This window comes from Pantherophis guttatus, chromosome 1 (assembly GCF_059756535.1).
Source record: "Pantherophis guttatus breed Tessera chromosome 1, ASM5975653v1, whole genome shotgun sequence".
NCBI lineage: Eukaryota > Metazoa > Chordata > Lepidosauria > Squamata > Colubridae > Pantherophis > Pantherophis guttatus.
The window spans coordinates 309,518,232-309,544,912 of NC_142063.1; the positions used below are offsets into that span (position 1 = coordinate 309,518,232).

At 43.3% G+C, this 26,681-nt stretch overlaps 2 protein-coding genes across 13 annotated transcripts in view; both read right to left on the bottom strand.

The window, feature by feature from the left end:
• The window catches only part of FBXO11 (F-box protein 11), a 75,881-nt gene that overhangs the window by 25,994 nt on the left and 23,206 nt on the right, over positions 1–26,681 (bottom strand). For 8 of the 12 annotated variants that reach the window (XM_034427436.3, XM_034427437.3, XM_034427438.3 and 5 more), the window contains exon 2: positions 154–281. In XM_034427436.3, the coding sequence (XP_034283327.1) occupies positions 154–281 (128 nt within the window). Of the gene's footprint in view, positions 1–153; positions 282–25,047; positions 25,367–26,681 lie in introns of those variants that run through there. The other 4 variants (XM_087883284.1, XM_034427440.2, XM_087883285.1 and 1 more) reach the window with 2 other exon arrangements.
• Positions 11,788–16,525, bottom strand: LOC117668538 (uncharacterized). Its single transcript, XM_087882073.1, has 3 exons — positions 15,407–16,525; positions 14,869–15,268; positions 11,788–13,706 (listed from the first exon to the last, which is right to left on the bottom strand). The coding sequence occupies exons 1-3, from the start codon at positions 16,523–16,525 to the stop codon at positions 11,845–11,847; spliced, it is 3,381 nt and encodes a 1,126-aa protein (XP_087738199.1). The 3' UTR covers positions 11,788–11,844.

Sequence of the window (26,681 nt, forward strand, 5' to 3'; positions counted from 1 at the left end):
TACTAGATTCAGTCAAGCATCCCAACCAATCTTCTTCAAATTTGTATTGGTATTGGTATTCTTACATATGCTCTCTTCACAACACACTCTGGACTAGATTATGCCCACAGTTGTTATTTATCTACTCTAAAAAGTTTCTTTTAAAAAAAATACCTCCATATTGCTCTTTGCAGGACAAGCTGTTCTTTTAGGTAAAAGAGTTTTTCTGCGAAGTTGGTATGGACTATTTTGTGCACCAGGACCCGATTCTTCTGCAACCATATCTGCAGGTACATCATCATCTACCAAGAAACAAAAAATAACTTATATTATTTTATCAGAAACAAAGTACACATTATAGATTGTCACACAAAAATAACATTATTTTATCACAATAGGAAAGACTTTTCTGTTTGTAATTAAATTATAGGAAGTCAAAGCTGATGTATTAATGCAGTTATCAGTCACATGTCCATCTCAGTTAAATATTATGCTGCATATTTATATTTAATGTTAGTAAACGTAACTGCACTGTATTCATATATTTTAAACTTTTAAAATCCTTATATTAACAGAGAAGTACACTTTACAAATAAACTATAGAATGTTTCAATTGAAGTAATAAAGGATTTGTTAGCTCTTCAGAATCCTTCAGATACCACAAAAATGGTTTTGTTGCAGTAGTTGAATAGAAGGGACTTTGGAGGTGTTCTAGTCCCCTGCTCAAGCAGAAGAACCTATACCCAAGATGGCGAACCTGTGGCACGTGGAGCCATATCTGTGGGCATGCGAGCGTTGCCCTAGCTCAGCTCCAGCATGTATGCATGTGCCAGGCAGCTGGTTTTCAGGCCTTCCGGGCCCACTGGAAGACGGGAAACGGGCTGTTTCTGGCCTCCAAAGGGCCTCCCGGGGGGGGGGAGGCCATTTTTACCCTCCCCAGCTCCTAGAAAGCCTCTGGAGCCTGCGGAGAGTGAAAAACAGGCCTTCTGGTCCCACCGGAAGTCAGGAAATGGACCGTTTCCAGCCTCCAGGAGGGTGGGGAAGGGTGTTTTCACCCTCTCCAGGTGCCTAGAAAGTCTCTGGAGCCTGGGGAGAGCCAAAAATGGGCCTATTGGGCCCACTGTGCCATCGTGTGTCAAAAGCGGGGGAAGTGCATGGGGGGTCATGCGCGCATGCATGGGGGCAGTGCGTGGGGGGCATTGAATTATGGGTGTGGGCACGCGTGCACATTCCTCCCACACTCCCCCCGCTTTTGGCACATGACAGCAAAAAGGTTAGCCATCACTGACTTATACTATTTCAGATAAGTGTGTCTAGACTTTTCTTAAAAACCTCCAGTGATGGAGTGCCCATGATTTCTGAAGGCAAGCTGTTCCACTGGTTAATTGTCCTCACTGTTAGGAAGTTTCTCCCAGGTTGCTTCTCTCTTTGGATAGTTTCCAGCCATTGTTTTTGTCCTGCCCTCTGATGCTTTGTAGAATAATTTGACCCCCTCTTCTTTGTGGCAGCCCCTCAAATACTGGAATACCGCTATCATTCGTCCCTAATATTTCTTTTCTTGAGACTAGCTAAAGCTAAAAATAGGTAAGTAAATGCTACTCTGCTAGCCTTGACTTTTTCTTGAAGAGCCAGAAATTCTGAAAGAAATGAATAATTCTGATACAAGGAAATGTCTCTGAGTTGTAAAATCGGTGATCTAACATTTCAAGCTGAGTGTTGCCCTGCAGCAGTTTACAACAGAATATACACAGTGATATACCTCAAGTTTACTGATCTATTGAGCACACACAAAGGCAATACAAAACTTGGGAGCACAAAACATTCCTGTTCTTAATTCACAAATATATATTAAAACAAAATTTTAATTTAGAGAGCATTGTAGTCTTCTAGTCTTTTATGCAGTGTGCAGTGAAACAGATGGCATTCTCAAAGAATCCAATCTGGGTCGGTCACCAGAACTAGCGGTTTAGTGAGAGAGAAGTTTCCTGAGGATGTGCATCAGGGGTGAAATGCTACCGGTTCACTCTGGTTCGGGCGAACCGGTAGCGATAAAAACTACCATTTTGGGTGAACCAGTAGTAAAAAAAAGCTACCGGTTCAATCGAACCGGTAGTTTAAAAAAGCAGTTTCCAATGATCAGCTGTGTAGCGGGGTTTAGCTTTGCTAGAAAGCAGGAAATAGCGTGCCACAGCTGATCCCCCCCTCGCTGTTCTACTTACCTTCCCAAGCCTCCTTTTGGTGCATACTGCGCATGCATGTGTGCACAGAGCATGCGTTTGGTGTGCACTGCACATGCAGCGCATGTTTTGTGGCCAGAATGAGCGCGCGCAGCACGCACCAAAAGGAGGCTTGGGAAGGTAAGTAGAACAGCAGGGGGGGGGGAATCAAATGTGTAGCGCAGTTTAGCTTTGCTGGATAACAGGAAATCCTGCTTTCTAGTGAAGCTAAATCGCATGCCAGAGCTGATCCCCCCCCCTCACTTCTACTTACCTTCCCAAGCCTCCTTTTGGCATGTACTGCGCATGTGCATGCGCACACACACAGAGTGTGTGTTTGGTGTGCACTACACATGCGCATGTTTGGCGGCCTGCAAACCAGTTTGGATTTCACCACTGATGTGCATCAACCCAAGTCTGAAAGTTTGGAAGACTAAACCGCTGGTGACCAACCCAGATTGGATCTTGTAATATTATCCTGGAACAATATATACTGCTCAAAAAAATAAAGGGAACACAAGCAGAAGACATCCGAGATCTGAATGAATGAAATAGCCTTATTAAATACTTTGTTCGTTACATACAGTAGTTTATACACTCAAACAACTAAAGGGAACACAAAACTACTATATGTAATGAACAAGTATTTAATAAGGCTATTTCATTCATTCAGATCGCGGATGTCTTCTGCTTGTGTTCCCTTTATTTTTTTGAGCAGTGTATTTGCCTTGATTCATGACTCTCAATTTTTTGCAATTACTTTAAACATTAATTTTAATTCAAAGAAGTGATGAATGTATAATATACATTTAAGGTTTCAAAAAAGCTGATTACTTTCCATTTGCAAATCTGTATGTTGATTTAAAATGCAACTTATTATTAATTGGTGAATCAGTCTATATTTCTAAACATAGTATCTCCTTTGAATTATGCATCTTTCACTATTAACTATTAAGTTAAAATAGGCAAGAAAATGGAAACCCAAATTAGTTCAAATCACCAGGACTAGCTAGATTACATCCCAAGGTTATGAAGGAACTGGCAGAAGTGATCTCAGAACCACTGAATTGTATCTTTCAGCAATCCTGGAGCACCAGGAAATTACCAGAGGACTGGAAGAGAGCTAATGTAGTTCCCATCTTCAAAAAAGGAGAAAAAAATAGATCCAGGAAACTACAGACCTATCAGCCTGACCTCAATACCTAGGAAGATTCTGGAAAAGATAACCAAGCAACAAATCACGAACATCTAGAGGCAAATAAATTCATAGCCAAAAGCCAACATGGTTTGCATTCTTTGACAAAATTAGTGCAACCGAGGAATGCTGTGGATATAAATTATTTGGACTTCAGTAAGCATTTGATAAAGTAGACCACAATCTACTACTTGATAAGATAGAAAAATGTGGGTTAGAAAAGCATCATTACTAGATGGATTTGTAACTGGCTGACCAACCACATTCAATATGTAGTCCTCAATGGAGGTCCATTCTTCGCTCTCTCTAGGCTCCAGAGCCTTTCTAGGAGCCTGGGGAGGGCGAAAACAGCCTTCCAACACCCCACCCCCGAGGCCCTCTGGAAACCGGAAACGGCCCGTTTGCAGACTTCCAGTGGGAAGGCCCATTTTTCACCCTCCCCAGGCTCCTAGAAAGTCTCTGGAGCCTGGGGAGGGCGAAAAACAGGCCTACCAGGCCCACCGGGCCATCACGTGCCAAAAGTGTGGGGAGCGTGGGGAGGGCATTGAATTATAGGTGTGGGCCAGCGCACGTGTGACACCCTCCCTCGCTCCCCCAGCTTTCAGCACGTGACGGCAAAAAGGTTCGCCATCATTGGTCTAGTTTAATGAAAAGAAGGACTAGGGGTAACATTATAGCAGTGTTCCAATATCTCAAGGGTTGCCACAAAGAAGAGGGAGTCAGGCTATTCTCCAACGCACTTGAAGGCAGGATAAGAAGCAGTGGATGGAAACTAAGCAAGGAGAGAAGCAACCTAGAACTAAAGAGACATTTCCTGACAGTTAGAACAATTAATCAGTGGAACAACTTGCCTCTAGAAGTTGTGAATGCTCCAAGAAGTTTTTTAAGAAGACGAGATTGGACAACTATTTGTCTGAAATGATGTTTTCTGCCTGAGCAGGGGGTTGGACCAGAAGAACTCCAAGGTCCCTTCCAACTCTGTTATTCTGATTCGCCAGTTGCAGCCCTTTCTGGATCGGGACGCCTTGCGCACGGTCACTCACGCCCTTGTCACCTCCCGGTTGGACTATTGTAATGCTCTCTACATGGGGCTCCCCTTGAAGAGCACTCGGAGGCTCCAACTGGTCCAGAATGCGGCCGCGCGGGTGATTATGGGTGCAACTCGTTGCGCCCACGTGACACCCCTCCTGCGCGCGCTGCACTGGCTCCCAGTGGTCTTCCGGGTGCGATTCAAGGTGTTGCTTACCACCTTTAAAGCGCTCCATGGCATAGGACCCGGGTACCTTCGAGACCGACTTCTGCCACCAATAGCCTCCCACCGACCAGTCCGCTCCCACAGAGAGGGTCTCCTCAGGGTGCCATCGGCCAAGTTATGTCGGCTGGCGACACCCAGGGGGAGGGCCTTCTCTGTGGGAGCCCCAGCCCTGTGGAATGAACTGCCCCCGGAAATACGTAAGATCTCCGACCTCCGAGTGTTTCGCTGCGCTCTGAAGACTCTGTTGTTCCGCCAGGCCGGGCTATTAACATAACGTTTTAAATTGGGGTATTTTAAATTTCTGGGATTTTAATTGGAGCCTAATTATTTAATGATTTTAAATTTTAACTGTTGTTTTGTTTCTGTGTTTTTAAATAGGCTGTACACCGCCCTGAGTCCTTCGGGAGAAGGGCGGTATAGAAATAAAATTATTATTATTATTATTATTATTATTATTATTATTATTATTATTATTATTATTATTATTATTATTATTCTGTTCTCTTATTAACTACTACAATAATGATAACACAAAATCAAAGAAATTCTATATTTTGAAGTCCAGGACTTGTTACTGATGGGTTATATAAAAGAAGTTTATAATCTTGATTTGTCTGCTATTCAGACTAAAAAAAGGAATGCAAAGTCTTCTGTATTGCTAATCATATAAGTCATTGCATCTATTTTCCTAAAGGTAAGAACTCTATTATCATAATGTTACAGCTAGAAAGGAAGCTAAATATTACCAAGCATTTAACTCCACAATGCAGGCATAAAATTATCTGAACAATATAATCCACAGTGCAGGTAGTGGCCAACCTATGACTGTAATAGAGCCTGCTGGTTGTAAAATGGATCATCAACATGACTGACCTGATTATATCATTTTTTTCCAGTGGTCATTAAGTGACTGACATGGTTATAAAGTGTTCATCACAGTAATTAAGCAAACACTGCAGTTATTAAGCAAAAAGGTTGGAAATATAAATAATGAAGACTGATTGCCGAGTGCCCAGCATGCAGGCATGTGATTGGGGTGAGTGGGGGGTCCCATTGTAATACTGAAACCAGGTTGTAAGTGGTCGCAGGTAGATCTATCCTAACTTCCAAACGCTAGTAAGTGACCTGTTGTAAGTCAGACTATCTGTAACATGAACAAAATGTCTGCAAAGTATGTCTACAAAAAATATTAAATTAAAGCTAAAATTACCTATCAAATGTTTCTTAATATGATAGCTTAAAAAAAAGGTAGCTAAACAAGTACAGTAACTGATTATGTAACTATGGGTATAGCAAATTGAATTTGTTAATTCTAGCGTTATTTTTGTTACAAAATTACTGTATATGTTTACTACAAAGTGGTTATTAAGTGACATATCATGTGATTGCTTTGCTCAACAACTGCAATTCTGGCACTCCCGGATAGGGATGTTAAGCAATTGTATAGATCATTAAGTGGACGGAGTTCCAGGTATGGAACACGAGGTAGCTCGGGGGGATGGACAGACCCTATGAGGCTCCGCATAAGAGCTGAAAATCCTCCCTGCTGAAATCCAAGCAGGATTTTAAGCCCCTGAGCAGAGAGGCACTTGTGCGCACCCTGTGGCTGGCCTCCCAGGGCCTCTCCCTCCTTCCTGAGGCACTCTTCTGTATCTCTAGATCTTACCACATTGACTCTCCACTTTATTTGCTTGGATTTTGGCTCCCTCTTACTGGTGACTGACTGAAAAAACTGCCTGCCAAAAGAGATCAGCTCTCTTCCATGCACAGAAGGGAACTTCTTTAGTGGAGTGCAGGAACGTGAGTGAAATCTTCAGGGTTTTGGCCCCGATTCTGCACCCACATAAGGAGTTCAGCTTCCCTCTATGCTTGGAAGGAAACTCCTTTGGTGGGGTGCTGGAACAGAGCTGTAATTATCAGGATTTTGGCTGTTTCTGCACCCCTCTGAAGGAGATCAGTTCCTTTTGGGAGGCAGCCCTTTTTGGCTTCAGATTTTAAGCTGTCTCTGGGGCCCTACTGGGTGAAATCTTCATAATATAAAATAATTGTGTCAGCATTCTTGAGGTGTACTGAATTTAGTATTCCTATATTAAAAAAAATAAAAAGGTAAAACAAGATACTAATTTAATGTATAAGTAATACAAGAAAATTATTGTTTTCTTAAATATGTAGTAATGAATATGGATGTAAATCACAGAGTGTATTTTCTTAAAATTATAGAAAGATTGTACAGGTGGGACTAGCTGTAAATAAAATAATCTTACAGTTGTTGCCAGAATGGCAAAGTATTGGCAAATATAAAGTGAAGGTTTTAACATTTCCTAGCTGATGTTTGTCTGCATATTTATAACAATCTTTATATGCTGCGTCAGTTGGACAAATTTAGCTCTAAAATCCTTATTCTCCAGTCCAATTATGATACAGGATTTACTGAATTCATTTAGTTAGTAGCAAATTTTCATTCTGTTTGGCCTATCTTTCATGCACTGCTTTGCCTAATTTAAAGAAATTAAATACCGTATTTTTCCGAGTATAAAATGCACCTTTTTCCCCCCCTTAAAAGGGGGTGAAAATTTAGGTGCGTCTTATACACCGAATGTAGCCCCGCTCACCCACTGGCCCCCACCCTTTGGGCTTTGCTTCCCAGCAGTTACCTCCTTGCAGCAAACAGCAAGAAAAAACAGCTCCTTTCAGCTTCAGCACTGCCTAATTAGCACAAGTTGATTGGATCGGCCTCCCGACTCTCAGCTGATTTCCTCTCAGCTGTTTTGCCAGGGCCTCTGCTGCTTGCTTCAAGGAGGTAAACTGCTGCAGATTTTTTTTCCCTTGTCCTAATCAAGCTACGCTGAAAACGAAAATGAGAAGTATTTTTTGTCATGTTTTTGAAAAAGCCTTTCTTCTATGTTGGTAACATTCTCTCCATTTGCTCCTTTCATTTTGAATCCTTTGTTTTCAGACAGAGTATGGAGGTGGAAATACTACCTCTGTTGCTGTTGATTACAGATACATAACATATATTATCCTGATATTATTTGCTCTTTTATATGTTATTTATTTATCTTATTATTCTACATATAGCATAGTGGAAGTAGGCTGAGGCTAATAAAATGTGGACTTAAAATTCCAGAATAAGAAATTCAAAAGCAAGATAATTAAATTTAAATTTGCCATTATCTAGTTCATATTTGCTCAGAATAAACCTATATAACTCCTTGGTTATTATAACAATAAAAATATACTGGTTTCTTATATTATCTAAGACAAGGGTGTCAAACTCAAGGTCCGGGGGTTGGATCCAGCCTGTGGGTGCTTAAATCTGGCCTGTGGGGCTGCCCTAGAAACAGCAAAGGATCGGCCCACAATGGCTCTGCCAGTGAAAACTGAGCTCAGGAGGGCCTCCGTTTTTGCAGCCGACAACAGAGCTCGGGAGCCCTTTTCGCTGGCAGAGTTTTCAGGCCACCACAGGCACCCGAGACAAGTGACGTTGAGCTAGCCATGCCCACCCTGGCCCCCTAAGGTCAAACACAACCCTTATGCGGCCCTCAATGAAATTGAGTTTGACACCCCTGATTTAAGACAACAATTTAAAATAACATCTTACTAACTGGATGAGAAACAATGGAAAAAGTAACTATCCTCACTGGTACTGTATACGAATAGATTTATCTTTAATTTTGTAAAATTATAAGCAAGCTTAACAGGGAGTAATTGCATTACTGAATAATGTGACTTGGCTGGGCTCTCATAATACACTCATAATTTTTCAGAAGCAAAGAATTATGAATATTTCTTCATTTCATGGAAAATAAATATTTATGTCAATTGGTGAATTCAAATTCACAGCTACAAAACATAATCAGATTCATAACATAAAGCAATCAATTTGGGCATATAATCACGGCGGGACAGAAGTGTGTGTATGAGTGTGTGTGTGTGTGTGTGTGTGTGTGTGCTATAAAAGAGAAAAAATGTTTGAAAAAAGAAAAAGGGGGAGAAAGTAATCTCAAAAGAAAAAGTGCCAAGTGCAAGAAAGAAAGAGGGAGTAAAAGAAAGAAAAATAGAATTATTTCCTATTTCTATTTCCTGCTGAATTTATGCAGCATATTAGAAATAGGTTATTAAGTACATTATAATTGTTAAAAGTTAATTTCATATTTACAATATTCTAACATGCTACAGTCATTGTGAACTTATATTTATGTTCCATTTGAAGCGATCTATCATAATCAGCGGAAGTTTTTTAGGAAGCAGAATTTTTGAAAACAATTCAAAAGTGTTATTAATCTGAAAATCAGCAGTCATATCTTCCCATTATTTAAAATCAAAGATTCAATCCTTTTTATGGTGTCCTGCAAAAATAAATCATCAGCAAAAACTCTCAACAAACATCTCATTTTTTTTTTTAAAAGGCTTATTACCTTCTCATCTTGTTTAATGTCTCTATTCAAAATTTCAAGAACCAAACTAAACAATAAAGGGGACAGAGAACCACTTGTCTTTTCTGCATATAACATGGTTCAGTCAAATCACCATTAACTATAATTTGAGCCTTTTGGGATATATATATATCGGCCAAAGAGGTTGTAGGGGGAAAAATGCCTTTAAAAGCCTCTGGCAATCCCAGCTGAGTTGTCCGATCGTCAGAGGCTTTTAAAAGCATTTTTTTCTGCAACCTCTTAAGGGTGTAGAAAAAATCCTTTTAAAAGTAAAAAAAAAAAAGTTGGCCACACCCACCCAGTCACATTAACCCCCCACCAAGCCACGCCCACAGAACCGGTAGTAACAAATTTTACATTTCACCACTGATATATATATATATATATATATATATTGATTCCCTTGAAAAGAAGGGAAGTCCGTATCTTTCAGGACTTTTAAATAACGACCAGTTCAAACTGTCAAAAGCTTTCTTGGCATCTAACAAGATTAATCATTTTGCATGTAGATATTATATTACATCCAGTACAGGCCTCACATTATCTTTTAGCTGTCTTTTAGTTAAAAATCCACATTGATCTTCATGAATAACCTCTTATAAAATGTTTCTTTAGACTGGCAAAATTGATGAAAACAAAATTAAAACCATTTTTTTTTTTACAATTTTCTTTTTTACCACATTTATACGTCAATATTCATTTCTTATATGTCCATTTTTTCCCCTTACTTCAATTTACCTTTATCTATACATATAGTTCTAATATTTATTTATACATATTGGTATATCAATACTAAGTTACAATCATATTATATGTCATTTCTATTTCTACAAGTTTGTTATTACGTTCTAACTCATGTACCTTTCTCATTTAATCTGTCCTTACCCTTTGCACCTCTCCTCTAACCATTCATTCCATACCATATAGTACTCTGTTTCTTCCTTATCTTGTATATCTTTTGTGAGTCTATCCATCTCTGCGCACTCTAAAACTTTATCACGTTTTCCTCTGATAGTATATTGTTGTTCTTCCAATTTTGTGCATATATTATTCTCGCTGCTGTCTTCACATTTTTTTTTAACAACTATGTACTCCATCTAGTCCTGGAGCCTTTCCTGTATAAATTTTTTTATATTTTCTGATTTCTCCATAGTAGATACAGGACTGTTCATAATTTGGGATTGTGAACGTTTTTGCAAATTTTGTTTTGTAAAGTATTCTTCATTTTTTTCTGAGAAAATATCTTATGTTTATACAAACTGAAATAATAAAGTTTTCTGTATACTCACTTTGTCTGCTAATAACTTATCTCCTTTTTTAAATTTTCAGTATTATTTTCTTTTCTTTTTCCCTTGTCAGTTTACATGCCAATCATTTTCCACATTTATTTGCAAATTCAAAATTCTTCTGCTTTACATATTTCAATGTTGTCACTATTTCTCTTATAGTTAGCATAGATTGTTATTGTTGAAATTTAATCTGATATATATCATACAGATAATCCTTGATTTACAACAGTTCATTTAATGACCGTTCAAAGTTACATCACTGAAAAAAGTGACATGACTATTTTTCACACTTATAACCACTGCAGCATCCCAATAGTCGTGAGATCAACATTCAGATAAAGTCTATACTTATCTACAAAGATGAATACATTCAAAAAGTGATTCAGAAACACAGAAGGGTGGTTCTAGTGTGCATAAAATTGGCTATGCAAAAACTGTAAATTCATGAAAATCTGTTTCCTCCTCCCCATTGTTGAACTAATATGCCAATTGGGGAAACCACCATTTCAGCAATTTAGTTGTGAGGAGGAACCATCTGGGGGTCAAATAGGTTGATTTCTAGTTTCTTCTTTTAACCCAGAGGAAAAAATATGGTCTCCCTGTTGTTCAAGGGACAAAATAAGCTGTGATGTTATTTCTAAGTACGTTGGAGCTGTCTAAACCACCATTTTCCTCACCAGAAATCTCCAGAAGTATTATTTCTTTAATATAGTTGCACCTGTAGGTTATGAAAGAATGCACAACTATAAATACATGACTAGGCTTTTAGAAACTATATACTTAAAAATAGAGTCCTACAGAGTTATTATTAACACTGGCATTTGATTTTAAGGGTTTCTTTTGAAGAGATGCTATGTGTAATTTATTAACTTTCAATTAAAAGAGAAAACAAACACATTCACATTTGAAATTATTTATCACTTCCTAGTTAAGCATTTTAGAAAATGTATATGACCACACATCTTTCATACATAATTCTGGTTGGCTAACAACCATTCACAAGAAAAAGAATCTCTAGAAAAAAAGAGAAAGCACCATTAAAACAATTATAATTACTCCAGTGCTATATAACAAAATCACAGCACAAACCACATTTGGCAACCCCATGGAGAAGGGGCGTTGGTCCTACCTGAGACGCACCTTCTCGTTGGGTGGAGACAGCAGCCAGGATGGGTTTGGTCATCTGTTAGGCCGATAGACTGAGCCCATCAAATTTGCTAAGTCCCGCCCTTGTTACCGGGTAAACCCAGCTTTTGGCGAGGACAAGAAGACAGGCTCGGCGTGTGGGACACCAATAACAGAGTAAAGAAGAGAGGCAGATGAGAAACCAAAAAGACCAGACTGGCGAAAGAGAGGGAGGGTCTGGCTGCTGTCTCCACCCAACGAGAAGGTGCGTCTCAGGTAGGACCAACGCCCCTTCTCCATTGTGGGTGGAGACAGCAGCCAGGATGGGACATACCAAAGATCCACGTCCCTACAGTCGGGTGGGACCAGTCTGGTCCGAAGTACCCTCCCCGGAGACTACCCGCTGTAACACTCTACGACCAAAGGCGGCATCTGCCGAAGCAAATTTGTCCAACTTATAGTGTTGAATGAATGGAGAAGGCGATGTCCATGTAGCCGCTCTGCATATTTCGAGCAATGAGGCCTGAGTAGCCCAGGCTGCCGATGTTGCAGCGCTGCGGGTAGAATGCGCAGTCAGTCGAGGAGGTCTCGGGAGAGACTGTAATTCATAAGCCTTGGCTATCGTCTGACGGATCCAACGACCAACAGTCGATGAAGACACCTTGGAGCCCAAGGATACCGGTAGGAAAGAGACAAAGAGGGATTCCGTTTTACGGAGACGTGCCGTCCGTTTAATATAGATCCGCAGGGCCCGTCGGACATCCAAGGAATGCCACCGTCGTTCGAGCCTGTGAGTCGGGTGAGGACAAAAGTTGGGCAGTATAAGTTCCTGCATTCGATGAAAGGTGGTATTAACCTTGGGTACAAAGGTTGGGTCCAGGCGGAGAACCACACGGTCAGCATGGAACACACAGAGGTCCTCCCGAATTGAAAGGGCGGCCAATTCGGAAATGCGCCGGGCCGAGGTGATTGCAACCAAAAAGGCGACTTTGCCTGTCAAGAGGCGGAGGCTAGTTGTGCGCAAAGGTTCGTATGGGGCTGACGTAAGGGAATTTAGAACAATGGAAAGGTCCCAAGTAGGATACCTGTGCAACACGGGAGGGCAAAGGTTCGTAGCCCCTCGTAGGAATCGGCGAATTAAAGGGTGTTGTGACAAAGAGGATAAGGATCCAAAGGTAAGGACTGATGAAATCGCCGCGACCTGTCTCCGCAATGTGTTGGGTGACAGTCCTTTGCGGAGGCCTTCCCGTAAGAAAACGAGAATATTAACGATCGAGGCCTGGAGGGGAGGAACTCCAGCCCGATCACACCAGGCACAGAAGGACTTCCAAGTAGCCGAATAAATCCGGTCGGTCGACGGCCTTCTTGACGCCTGAATAATGGAAATCACGTCTGCAGGGATGCTGACCTCCCCAAGCACGTGCCGCTCAATCGCCAGGCGGTCAGACGGAGCCACTGTAGATCTGGATGCCTCAAGGTCCCTTGGGTTAAAGCGTCCTGAGGCTGAGGTAACTGCCAAGGTTGAGTTATCGACAACGACACTAGGTCCGCAAACCAAGGTCTGCGTGGCCAATGTGGAGCCACCAGAATGATCTCCGCCTGTTCCATCAACAACTTGCGAATCACACGAGGGAGAAGAGAAACCGGAGGAAAGGCATATAGGAGCCCCGGGGGCCACGAGGAGCGAAGAGCATCGACTGCCTCTGCCTGAGCCGACGGGAACCGTGAGATAAACCGCGGTAGCTGAGCATTGTCCAACGTGGCAAAGAGGTCGAGCACCGGCATCCCGAAACGCGTCGTGATTTGGTGGAAGAGACGAGGGTTGAGACGCCACTCCGCATGATCTAGACGCTGACGGCTGAGCCAGTCGGCTTGCAGATTGGTGACACCGGAGATGTGTTCCGCCCGTAACGACGCCAGATGGATCTCCGACCAGAGTCCCAACCGCAACGCCTCCGACATTAGAGAAAGAGAACGGGTGCCCCCCTGATGGTTGACATGGGCCTTCGCTGTGATATTGTCCGTGAGGACCAGGACGTGGGAGTTGGACACGAGATGATGAAAAGTCCGAAGTGCTAGGTAGATCGCTCGGAGTTCCAACCAGTTGATGGAGCGACGGGACTCGACAGAGGTCCAGACGCCCTGAGCCAGGTGACCCCGACAATGTGCACCCCAGCCCTGGAGACTGGCGTCCGTTGTCACCACCACTCTCTGTGGATCAAAGAAAAAACAACCTCGGGAAAGTGCTGGAGACCGCCACCACCTTAAGGACCTAATTACCTTTCTAGGGACAGAAACCTTCACAGAAGAGGTACCCCTACCCGTTTTCTGGAGAGGTAACAGGAACCACTGAAATTCCCTCGAGTGTAGCTGGGCCCAAGGAATTATAGAAATGGCGGAAATCATCTTGCCCAGGAGCTGGGACAGGATCAGGGGAGAAGTAGATGAAGCCCGTTCAACCTTGGAGACAAGGGATCTCAAACTCTCCTGTCTCTCGCTCGAAAGAAAAACTCTCCCTGCCACGGAATCTATCAGGGCCCCTAAATGAATCAAATTAGTAGAAGGAATCAACTGGCTCTTTTCCAAGTTAACCGAAAACCCGTGAGAAGCAAGTGCATGGAGAGTGAAGTGCAGGTCAGAGGAAGCTTGTTGCGGAGTAGGAGACAAAATTAGGATATCGTCTAAATAACATTGTAGACAAATAGACTTAGCCCTAAGAGAAGCTGCCAGAGCAGCCAGTACCTTGGTGAAGGTACGAGGAGCAGAGGAAAGGCCAAAGGGCATGGCCCTATACTGAAAATGGCGCCCCCCATAGCAGAACCTAAAGAACTTCCTATGGGAAGGGAGGATGGGGATGTGGAGATAGGCCTCAGTGAGGTCTATAGAAGAGAGGAGATCGCCCCTCCTGACACCGTCCAGGATTGATTTTAGTGAGTGCATCTTAAACTTCCGGTATCGGACATACCGGTTGAGTCGCTTAAGGTCCAGAATGGGTCTCCACCCCCCACCCCGAGGACTTGGGAACAAGGAAGACACGGGAATAAAATCCCGTGCCCCTCTCAATCAAGGGCACTGGTTGAATAGCCCTGATTGAAAGGAGGTGCTGAACCGCCGAATCCATAAGAGATCGTTTCTGGATATCATTAGAAAGCGGACAGCACACAAAAGACCTCGGAGGAGGGGAGAGAAACTCAATGGCCAACCCCGACCTTAAAGTGGCCAGGACCCATTTATCTGACGTGGAACCCTCCCAAGCGGAGACGAAAAGGGCCAATCTGCCCCCTATGGGAGGGTCCAGGATGCACTTAGCGACGGCGACCGGAGAAACGACCTCCTACCCCTCGAAAGGGCCGTTTGGGCGCAAAGGTCCTACCTCTAGAAGATCTGTCCTGACCGCCCCGTTGTCTGGGCTGGAAATTCTCCTGTGACCTAGGGAGGGAAGGGGAGAAGGGAGATCGGTCATACGGGCGAGATTGGGGGCGAGGAGTGTACGGGCGGAACCTGGAATCCCCCCTGCGAAAGACGACTGGGAGGAATTTCTTTTTGTCCTTTGTCTCAGAGAGGAAAGGATCCAGAGAGTCCCCGAACAGTTTGGGGCCAGCGAAAGGAACAGATGCCAGGCGCCATTTATGTCTGGCATCGGCCTGCCAGTGACGTAACCAAACTAAATGGCGTGCCGTAACTGAAGACGCTAGATATTTGGCCGCAAATCGAGCGGCGTTCAGGGTAGCGTCTGCCGAGAACTGTGTGGCAGCGATAATTTTGTTTAAATCCTGTTGTATTCAACTGTCCTCCGTAGTCAACGACTCTTGCAAACGTTGAAGCCATAACAGCGTTGTTCGATTAAAAAAGGAGGCAGTAGCAGCTGCTCGGATGGCCCATGAAGCACCCTGATGAGCTCGTTGAAGTACGTGTTCAGCTCGGCGCTCCTCCGGGCGAAGGCCCTCCTCAGGATCACCAGGAACCACTGAGTGAGGTAAGAGGGCCACCACGGGAGCGTCTACCGACGGGACCTGAAGGAGAGAATCTAGGTCCGGAGCAATACTGAAGTTTCGTCGATCCGCTGCCGTAGGCGTCGGGGCCGAACCCAGTGAAGACCATTGTTTCTTGATGACATCGAGAAATAAAGGAGGAGTAGAAATGGTATCAACAGTCCTAGCTGGTTCAGCAAAGAGAGGGTTTAAGGTACCCTTGGGTGCAGAATCAGAAACTGGCAATGGCGAAGGGGAGCTAAGCTGGGCTGTAGCAATGGCTTTATGTAGTAGGGATTTGAACAAGGCCTGGGGAAAAAGACCCGTGAAGGCCGGCTGTTCAGGAGGCAGATCATCATCCTCTGAGAGTTCCAGGTCATGGGGTTCCTCAGCCGCATGTGAAGGGGATCTGCTGGCCATAGAAGACACCGGTGAGTCAGGAGCATCAATGGACAAAACATCTTCCTGATCCCTATCCTCTCGAGGAGGAGAAACAACTGAACGCACTGAGGCCGCTCTACTAGTGGACTGAAAGTGCGATGCCAACGACTGTTGAACCGCTGCAGCAATCATCTGCTGTATCTGTTCTGTGGACGGGAAAGAATGATGTTGTATCCCAGCAGGAACAGCTTCCTCAGCTGTTTGAGCTGGGGATGATTCTGGAGGAGGAACAGAAGCCGTAGGCGCAGACGAGCCCCATAGATCAGTAGTTTCAATGACCGCAGGGCAGTCCTGAAGGGAAAGGCGATCCCCTTGTGCAGCAGAATCAGATCCCGAAGGAGGGCGAGTCGAGACTGACGGGGTCTCCTTGGCTACTGACTGAGCGCCGCTGGCCTTGGCGCAAATCTTCTTTAGGACCTTGTCCCTACGAGCTTCCGCACGGGAAGGCAGAAATCGGGAAGGTGCCTTGTTGAGTGGCTGAGAAGGGCCAGAAGGGTCTGGTCTGGAAGAAGATCCAGAGGGGACCTCATTAGAAGCAGGAGAAACTCCATGATGACGGTGAGAATCAGAACTGCTCGCCTTGTGACAATGTTTAGACTTATGGGAGGCCTTAGGCATGATGACAGTGAGGAGGACTGTCAGATAGTTGTTAAAGATTAGACACAAGGAGCACAGGCCAAAGGAAGGTGACAGCAATCAGTAATGGTTTAGCCCCAAATACAACACCTGGGAGCGTAGAAAAAAACTCCACGAGTACTAGGCAGAGAAAAAACCTGGGCGAAGCAGAGATGAACTATTAATGGTTCACAAGGCTGAGGACCGGGGGGGGCGCGAGACCCCACTCAAAGGCGTTATCTTAGCCCAGGCACACACAGTCCACCAACAAAACGTGAGAGAGGGGGGGGCGCAAAGCTCCACCAGCTACTAATCCACAATTAAGGCCAGGTAAGTCAGCAAACAGCAGCCAGTGCCCTATGACAGCAGGGGGTGACGTACAGCTCCGCCAGGCCTCGAAAACAATAATCGCGCCAAAAATATCCTCAGCCGCTCAAGCGGCGCCGAGGGGAAATGCGCCTAAAGCCGATGGCTCCACCAGCTGATTTGCGCCGTTGAAAGAAAGCCTGGGGGCAGGTTCAGCCAGTAAGAGCGACAGTGGTCAAAGGGAAAGGCTTCAAGCCTCCCTCAATGCCTTCGGGAGCGTTAAAAACTCCACAGGCAGCTAAAAGGCTGTCAATTAGGTGAAAAGGGCTGAGCAGTTTAAAATCCAAAATGGCGACCGGGAGGTTTGAAAAGGGGGCGCGAAGCTGCACAGGCGCTAGAATTACCCCCCAAGATCCAAAACGGCCACTAAGGGCGACAGTGGTCAAAGGGAAGGGCTTCAAGCCTCCCTCGATGCCTTCGGGAGCGTTAAACTCCACAGGGAAGCTAAAACGCTGACAATTAGGCAAAAAGAAAAAAAGCGGAGCAGTTTAAAATCCAAAATGGCCGCCGGGAGGTTTGAAAAAGGGGGCGCGAAGCTCCACAGATGCTAGAATTGCCCCCAAGACCCGAAACGGCCAGTTATGGTGATAAAGGGAGTGCGATCACTCCACAATGCTCCCAGGTATTCCCCAAATCAAGGGAAGGGGCGCAGAGGAACTCCCCCCCCCCAAGTAGCCAGCAAAGCCAGTCACTGGGGAATTTCCTTACTGCCAAGTTGAAATCGAAATCCAGAGAAGATCCAATAACAGTCCAAGTCAAACCAGAAAAGTAGTTAAGCAAAGCTGAGAAAGCAGCCAGGAAAAGAGAAATTGATCAAGAGGATCAGTCCCACACGCCTGTCTAGGCTGACAGACTGAGCCAAAAGCTGGGTTTACCCGGTAACAAGGGCGGGACTTAGCAAATTTGATGGGCTCAGTCTATCGGCCTAACAGATGACCAAACCCATCCTGGCTGCTGTCTCCACCCACAATGGAGAATATAGAGCAGTAATCCAATTGGGAAGTGACTAAAGCATGAGTGACAATAAGCAGAGTTTCCCAATTCAACAATGGGCTGATGCACAAGATACAGTTGAAATAAGTCATCCTAGCCATAGCTGTCACAATGCTCTTCAGGACTCCCAGGGTGCCCATCAACTCTGTAAGGGGAAGTGTGTAGACAATTAGAGAGATGACCTCAAATTTCCTGCTCATTCCTATCACTCTGCCTGGGGTATTCTGTACATGTGGGATAGAGGAGGTTAAGGCTAAAGAGGGAGGGGTGGTATAGAAAGTCAGGGAGATGATTCTGAGGGAAGTTAACAAGACCATTAAATAATCAATGCAGATTAAAACATTCCTTAAGACTTAAGGAACAAAATAGTATTTGGAAGAGGTTTCCTGATGCATTGGGATAGAATATTGTAATGGGGCTGTAAGAGTAACCTTGAGGAACCAGAGGAAGAGCCATAACCAAGACAATGGTCAGACAAAAGAAATGTGTGTCTGAGAAAGAAATGTAATCTAAGAAGGCATTTTAGGCCTGACTCTCTCCAGTTCTCTTATAGATAGAGGTAGGTAATGGGGAGGCCCATTTAGTCTTGCAAGATTCTTCGGGACCCTGTGGCTCCCGATGACATGGATAGGATTCTGGGTAGGCTTAGTGCTGCCACATGTTTATTGGACCCGTGTCCCTCCTGGTTGGTACTGGCCTCCCGGGAGGTTACACGAGGCTGGCTCCAGGGGATTATAAATGCTTCCTTGAGTGAGGGTGCCTTTCCCGCCGCCTTGAAAGAGGCGGTGGTGAGGCCCCTCCTCAAGAAGCCATCCCTGGACCCGGCTGTATTAGTAAATTATCATCCGGTCTCCAACCTTCGTTTTGTGGCGAAGGTTGTCGAGAGTGTAGTGGCACGACAGCTACCCCGGTACCAGGAGGAAGCTGTCTATCTGGACCCATACCAGTCGGACTTCAGGCAGGGGTACAGCACAGAAACGGCATTGGTCGCGTTGGTTGATGATCTCTGGAGGGCTCCGGACAGGGGTTGCTCCTCTGTCCTGGTCCTATTAGATCTCTCAGTGGCTTTTGATACCATCGACCATGGTATCATGCTGCAGCGGTTGAGGGGATTAGGAATTGGAGGCACCATGTTACGGTGGTTCTCCTCCTACCTCTCTGACCGCTCGCAGCTTATGTTGGCAGTGGGCAGAGGTCGACCTCAAGGCGCCTCACTTGGGGGGTGCCGCAGGGATCGGTCCTCTCGCCCCTTCTGTTCAACATTTATGTGAAGCCGCTGGGTGAGATCATCCATGGCTTTGGGGTGAGAGTCCACCAGTACGCTGATGACACCCAGCTGTACATCTCCACCCCAAACCACCCCAATGATGCCCTTGATGTGATGTCCCACTACCTGGAGGCTGTGCGGGTCTGGATGGGGAGAAATAGGCTCAAGCTCAACCCTTCCAAGACTGAGTGGCTGTGGCTTCCGGTGTCCCAGTATAGTCAGCTGGTGCCATCGTTGGCTATTGGGGGTGAATCTCTGCCCCCCACAGAGAGGGCTCGCAATCTGGGCGTCCTCCTGGACTCACGGCTGTCTTTAGAAGAGCACATGACTACTGTAGCCAGGGGGGCTTTTTGGTAGCTGTACTGGATGCAGGATTTGTCCAATACAGATAAAAGTCTTTTTTGTTTTATTCTAACCACCCTATATAAATTACTGGACATTACTACTACATTTTATCCTAACTATTGCAAGCACAAGCAGTACAACCAAAACAAACTAGTGTCTTAGAGTTTATAAGAGCTGATTTCAACAAACTTAGGAAAGCTTGGGAAGAATTCCCAAGGAGAACACAACTCAAAAAGCATGGGAAATGCTGAAAAGGGGGGTGATAGAAGTCCAGTCGAGCACAATACTACTATAAGAGAAAAATAAGAGATTCCAGAAGAAACAAGCATGGCTGCATATAAACTAAAATACAAAATGGACAAATGGAAGAAGTAAAAAGAGGAGAAGATAAGTAAGGCAGATTAACAGCAAATAGTTAGAACCTACAAAGATGAAGTCAGGAAAGCTAAGGCTCAGAATGAACCAAGGCTTTCAACAAATGTCAAAAATAATTTTAAATACCTTCTTTCAACATGTAATAAACAAAAAAAATCAAGAAAATGATTGGTCATTAAACAGAGAAGATGGCAAAAAGGTGATGAGCAAAGAGAAAGCAGAACTACTTAATTCATTCCTTTTATCTGTAGAAAAGAAAAATCAGTCCAATTAATAAAAACAGCACCATAAAATACATATTAGAAATACAAGCCAAAATAGGCAAGAAAAAGGAAAGACAACACCTATACACTTTCGATAAGTTCAAACCACTAGGACCAGATGAATTATGTCCAAGAGTTCTGAAGGACCTGGCAAACATGATCTTGGAACCACTTAACTGTATCTTTCAAAGATCCTGGAGCACTGCGGAATTACCAGAGAACTGGAAAAGAGTTGACATCAGGGTGGATAAAAATCAATGATTTTTTAAAAAAAAATTTAAAAAAATCAGATTTTTTTTATTTAAATCAGATTTTTTTGATTTTTATCGAATTTATTTTAATAAAAAAAACTTTTGGGGTAAAAATCTATCGTAAGATAGTTTTCTATTTAAGATACATAAATAATTTAGTTTATTCAGCATGAAATGGAGCTTAGTTATGTAGCATGAGGCTGTATATTCTGCAACACTGGGACTATTGGTGAGTCAACAGTGGGTCAAAGGAGTAGCAGAGATGACAGTTGCTCTTTAAAAATTATGATTTAAATCAAGTTGATTTAAATCAAATCCACCCTGGTTGACATGGTTCCCATTTTCAAAAAAAGGGGGGGGGCATCAATACTTGGGAAGATCCTGGAAAAAGTAATCAAGCAATGGAACTGTGAACATGTAGAAGCAAGCAAAGCTATTACTAGAAGTCAACAGGGTTTGTTAAAAGCAGATCATTCCAAACAAATCTTATTGCAATCTTTGGCAAAGTGACTAAATTAGGGGACCAGCAAAATGCTGTAGACATAGAATACTGGGACTTCAGTAAAGTATTTGACAAAATAGACCACAAACAAACTTCTTGTTAAGATAGAAAAACATGGGATAAACAGCATCACCATCAGATGGATTCGTAACTGGTTGACAAATCATACTCAACATATAGTCCTCAATGAAACTAGACCTACAATATATGGAGAGACTAGCTGAATACCCGTGCTCCGCTACGAAACTATGTGATCGGGCTTGATAAATCGACACTTAAGAGTTTGAAAAATAATGAGTAGTTATGATCGGCGTCTCTTCTTCCCTTCTCTCCCTCAGGCTGGCCCCATAGATCCTCTCCTCTTCCCTTCTCTCCCTCAGGCTGGCCGCACAAAAGCCTCTCCTCTCCTCTGCCTCAGGCTGGCTCCACAGAAGCTTCTCTTATCCTACCCCCTTCTCTCCCTCAGGCTGGCCCCATAGATCCTCACCTCTCCCCTTCTCTCCCTCAGGCTGGCCCCATAGATCCTCACCTTTCCCCTTCTCTCCCTCAGGCTGGCCCCAGAGATCCTCACCTCTCCCCTTCTCTCCCTCAGGCTGGCCCCAGAGATCCTCACCTTCCCCCTTCTCTCCCTCAGGCTGGCCCCATAGATCCTCTCCTCTCCCCTTCTCTCCCTCAGGCTTGGCCCCATAGATCCTCACCTTTCCCCTTCTCTCTCTCAGGCTGGCCCCATAGATCCTCACCTTTCCCCTTCTCTCCCTCAGGCTGGCCCCAGAGATCCTCACCTCTCCCCTTCTCTCCCTCAGGCTGGCCCCAGAGATCCTCACCTTCCCCCTTCTCTCCCTCAGGCTGGCCCCATAGATCCTCACCTTTCCCCTTCTCTCCCTCAGGCTGGCCCCATAGATCCTCTCCTCTCCCCTTCTCTCCCTCAGGCTTGGCCCCATAGGTCCTCTCCTATCCCCTTCTCTCCCTCACGCTGGCCCCATAGATCCTCTCCTATCCCCTTCTCTCCCTCAGGCTGGCCCCCCAGAAGGCTCTCCTCTATCCTTCTATCCCTCAGGCTTTCTAGCCCCTTCTCTCCATGAGGCTTGCCCCACAGAAGCCTGTCCTATGCTATCCCATTCTGTCCAGAGTTATTTTCAAGTTGGGAAGGGGAGTAGAACATCTATCTAATTAGCATCAGAGTGTGTTTTATAATAATATAGGAAGTACTAATGCTCTGATGATCATTTCGAAAAATCCTTTCTTAGTGAGCACCAAGAAAAGAGGAACATACATGGCAAATTGCAAGTTTGTAGGCTTTACGGTTCTGGAGATTTCATGATTAATGGGTGAGTGGTTTTTGCTTTTATATATATAGATAAATGCAGTGGGATACCCCAAGGTTCTGTTTCAGGCCCGGTACCCTCCAACATCTTCATAAATGATTTAGATAAGGGCATAGAAGGGGAATTCATCAAATTTGCAGATGACACTAAGCAAGGAGGAATAACCAATGGTTTACAATATAAGTTTAAGATCCAGAACGATCTCAACGTAACTGAACACTGGGTCCTATCCAATAAAATGCAATTCAATGGTGAGAAAAGTAGTTATACACTTAGACAAGGAAAACCAAATGCCCAGGAATAGAATAAATGGTACCTGGCTCAATAACAGCAACTTTGAGAGTGTTCTAGGAGCCTTAATGCAGTGGCCCCCAAAGAAATTGTATGCCAAACAGAACCAGTGTCCAGAAGAAATCTCATGATTCAATAACAAATATGTGCTAAAACCAATCCAAACCAAAATTAGAAAGTACAGATGCTGTCATTCAATTGTCAATTGTTTTAGAACAAGACTTTCTAAATAATTTTAGTTTAGGAAATACTTGAATAAACCTAGAACTAAATTCTGATTATTATTCTCTCTTCACAACAATGTTAAGTCACAACTGCCAGTTCTGTAGTTGATTTTGGCCTTCATAGAAATTATTCCTAAGAACCTAGGATATCACAATCTTTTGGCATAGTCCAAGCAATGTGCCTTTTGCAAATGATAGATGGAAATTTTGTCAATATGCAGATTTTCTTAAGTGCCATCCAAGATTTTTTTTTGTATGACACCCAGTAGGTATCTAATCACTGGGACCACCATGGCCAGTTTATTACTTATTAATAAATATAAGCATACACTTTTGTGCACACACTTACACACGCACAAAGGTAGACCTTGACTTACAACTATTCAGTGAATGTTTGAAGTTACAACAGCAAATGAAAAAATGAATTACAACCATATTCACACTTACAACTATAACAGCATCCCCATGGTCATGTGATCAAAATTTGGGCATTTGGCAAACAGCATGCATTTTCAATAGTTGCAGGATCCTGGGGTCATGTGACCGCCATCTGCAACCTTCCCACAAGCAAAGTCAATGAGGAAAGCCAGATTCACTTGATAACTGAATCATTCACTTAAAACTACAGTGATTGCTTAACAACCATGGCAAAAAGGTAATAAAATTGGGCACAACTCACATAACTATCTTGCTTAGCAATGGAAATTCTGGTCCTAATTGTGGTTGTTAAGTTGAGGAAAATAGATATATAAATGATAAGACAGAAACAACTGAAGGCAACATACCCAATACAGGTAGTCCTCAGTTAAGAAATGTAATTGGGACTGGCAACTCATCCTAAGTGATGCAATTGTAAAGCGAAACATTATGTGACTGTGCCAAATTATGACACCGTTGTTAACCACATGCACAGTTGTTCACCATAATATCAGTTTCCTATCAGCTTTCCCCATTGGCTTTGCTTGTCATAATCTGGACGTGAAGGTCATAAATAGTGAACACATGATCACAGGATGCTGTGACCATCATAATTGCATGCCAATTGCCAAGTGCCTAAATCACAACCGTGTGACTAAATGCAATGGCCACAACTTCAAGGACTGGTTTTTAGTCTTCTCATTCAGCACCACTGTAACTCTGAATAGTCGCTGAGTAAGTGGTTGCTGAGTGGTATCTATCTGCAGTCCACACTCCTATTTTCTTCACAATAAGTCTGTGTGGTGGGTTGGACTGAGAGAGAGTGGCTCAAAGTCACTCAACCATCTTTCATGCTTAAGGGAGGCATACAATTTAAATCTCCCGATTTTTAGACTAGAACTTTAACAATTATACCAAATTGGCTCCATATATTCCTTCTACTAATTTTTACAATATAAATAAGGTATAGTATTGACTAATATAAGAAGGGAGGTAACATTCAAAGATGTAGAGACAGAGGGTAGGCAGAAGGTTTTCTTCACAGTTATTAAAGTGCAGGACTAGGAACTGTGAGATCCAGTTCTATTCTACTTCAGCCATGTAAACTCCTTACATGGCCTTGAGCCAACTACTCCCCCTCAAGGCAACCTTCCTTGCAGGCTGCTGCTATGGGGAAAAATAGCATAAAAGTGCTTTATATGTCACTTTTGCTCCTGAATGGAGTATGAACTTAATAAATGTATATAATCTATCATAATACTAGAATACTGTTTCATACAATGATGCTGAATTGCAAGAAATTCAGGGGCAGATAGAAGAAAATTCTTTACACAGTATATTTATTACAGGTTTATTATCAAATACATAAGAATTTCACCTTAGTTCAAAGTTGGAACACTCTTTAATGATCTTCTATCCATTACTTCTTGTCCTTACCTCAAGTGCTTTGGAGAATCCCCTTCTTCTTTCTGACAGCCTCTCAAGTACTGAAAGACTGCTGTTGTACCACCCCTAGCCCTTCTCTTCATTAGACTAGAGATACCTAGTTCCCTCAATCATTCATTATATGGTTTAGCCTAAAGATTCCTTAACATCTTTGTTGTTCTTTTCTGCACTCTTTCTACGGGGGTCATCTTTTTTGTATCATAGTGACTAGAATTGGACCCAGTATTCAAAGTATGGTCTCACCAGTGCAGTATAAAGCTGTACTATCACTTCATGTGATCTTGAAACTAACCTGCTGATGCACCTAGGATGCATTAGCTTTTTTGGCAGATACAGCACACTGCTGACTTATCCTTAAGTGGTGTTCTATTAGAACACTTAAGATCCCTCTTGCAGTTCTTGTTAAGCCAGATACCATCTATTTTATACCAGTGCAAATAGCTTTCCTGTAGGACCTTACCTTTCTCACCATTGAATTGAACTTTGTTGTACATGGCCCAATGTTCACAATCATTCTGAATTTTGAGTCTATCTTTTAAAGTGTTAGCTATTCCCAGTGGTGGTTATAAGCAGGGTCTTGCTCCATTAGAGCTCTTTTATTAACAATTATATGGAGTCATGTTCATTTTTTTTTCTTTCCTCTTCAAGTTCTGCTATACTACTTCTTATGATAGAGGGGTGGTTCCTGGGAGGGATGAAGCAAGAATGCTACTTGGCATACTGTAACCAAGGCATTACGGTTGTCCTGGCTGCACAGTTAAACAAACAAGCACCTATACTGCATCAGGCAGGAGTGATGCTAGAGATGAATGATCATTTTAGGAGCAACAACAAAGGCATCATTTCACACTACACAGAAGAAATAATAAATTACTTGTTTATTTTACCAAGAAGACTACATAGACAGGATAAAATGATTAATGATACAGTGTCACATGATGAGACCTTCAGGTTAAATAGAACTCAGCATGCTATAAGGAACATTTTTTTAAAAAAATTGATTTATATGCCGCCCTTCTCCGGAGACTCAGGGCGGCTTACAATGTGTTAAGCAATAGCCTTCCTACTTTTGTATATTTTTACAAAGTCAGCTTATTGCCCCCACAAACTGGGGCCTCAATTTACCTACCTTAGAAAGGATGGAAGGCTGAGTCAACCTTGAGCCTGGCAAGATTCGAACTTACTAATTGCTGATATTAATTGATTGATTAATACTAATTGATGGTACTTCAGAGTACGCTACTGGTCCCGTTTATAATACAGTAGATTATACCTTCCAAACATCTAGTTGTTGGCAGTTCCATGCAGGAAAACAAAATCCATCCACAGCTTATAGCAGGAATATGGAATGTAATAAGCATGAACATGGGAAAGCTTATCATGATGAAAGATAAAATGAATCAATGACATGTTGACATTTTAAACATGGACTGGAATTGAACACTTTCAGTTGAAAGATCATACTGTTTACTATTCTGTGTTACACAAACACACAGAAAAAAGAAGGAATATCATTACTTTCATAAACTGGAAGGTTATAACATAAACAATAGTTGGATGTAATACAGTCAATGACCACACTTTTTTATTTATCAAATTTATACATTGCCCATCTCATATCATAAAATTCATACAAAAGCAGACAAAGTTAAAAAGGCTAAGGGGCACCCTGAAGCCACCAATCATCCCAGTTGCATATCACTACTGGATCCCCATGCTAATTGACTTAAGCCAGGTTTTAAGGGTCTTCTGGAAAGTCAGAAAAATGGTGGTCTGCTTCACCTCAGGTGGAAGAAAGCAATAGCATTTAGACTTATATACCATTTCACAGTGCTTTATAGCCACTCTCTAAGCACTTTACAGTTAGCATATTGCCCCAACAATCTGGGTCCTCATTTTACTGACCTCAAAAGGATGGAAGGCTGAGTCAACCTTGACCCAGTGAGAATCGAACTGCCGAACTGCTAGCAGCTGGCAGTCAGCAGAAGTAGCCTGCGGTACTGCATTCTAACCACTGTGCCACCAAGATGTTCCAAAAGGTGGGGGCAATGGCAGAAAAGGCTCTCTTCCTTGACTCTGCCACTGAAATTTTTA

Excerpts from the sequence above, each read along its gene's own strand:
- LOC117668538 (XM_087882073.1), bottom strand. The coding sequence starts at position 16,525 with ATGCCTAAGGCCTCCCATAAGTCTAAACATTGTCACAAGGCGAGCAGT. Across the intron at positions 15,269-15,406 it reads AGGAGCGCCGAGCTGAACAC|GATTTAAACAAAATTATCGC; the intron begins GTACTTCAACGA and ends TGAATACAACAG. Across the intron at positions 13,707-14,868 it reads TCAGGACAGATCTTCTAGAG|AGAGTGGTGGTGACAACGGA; the intron begins GTAGGACCTTTG and ends TTTGATCCACAG.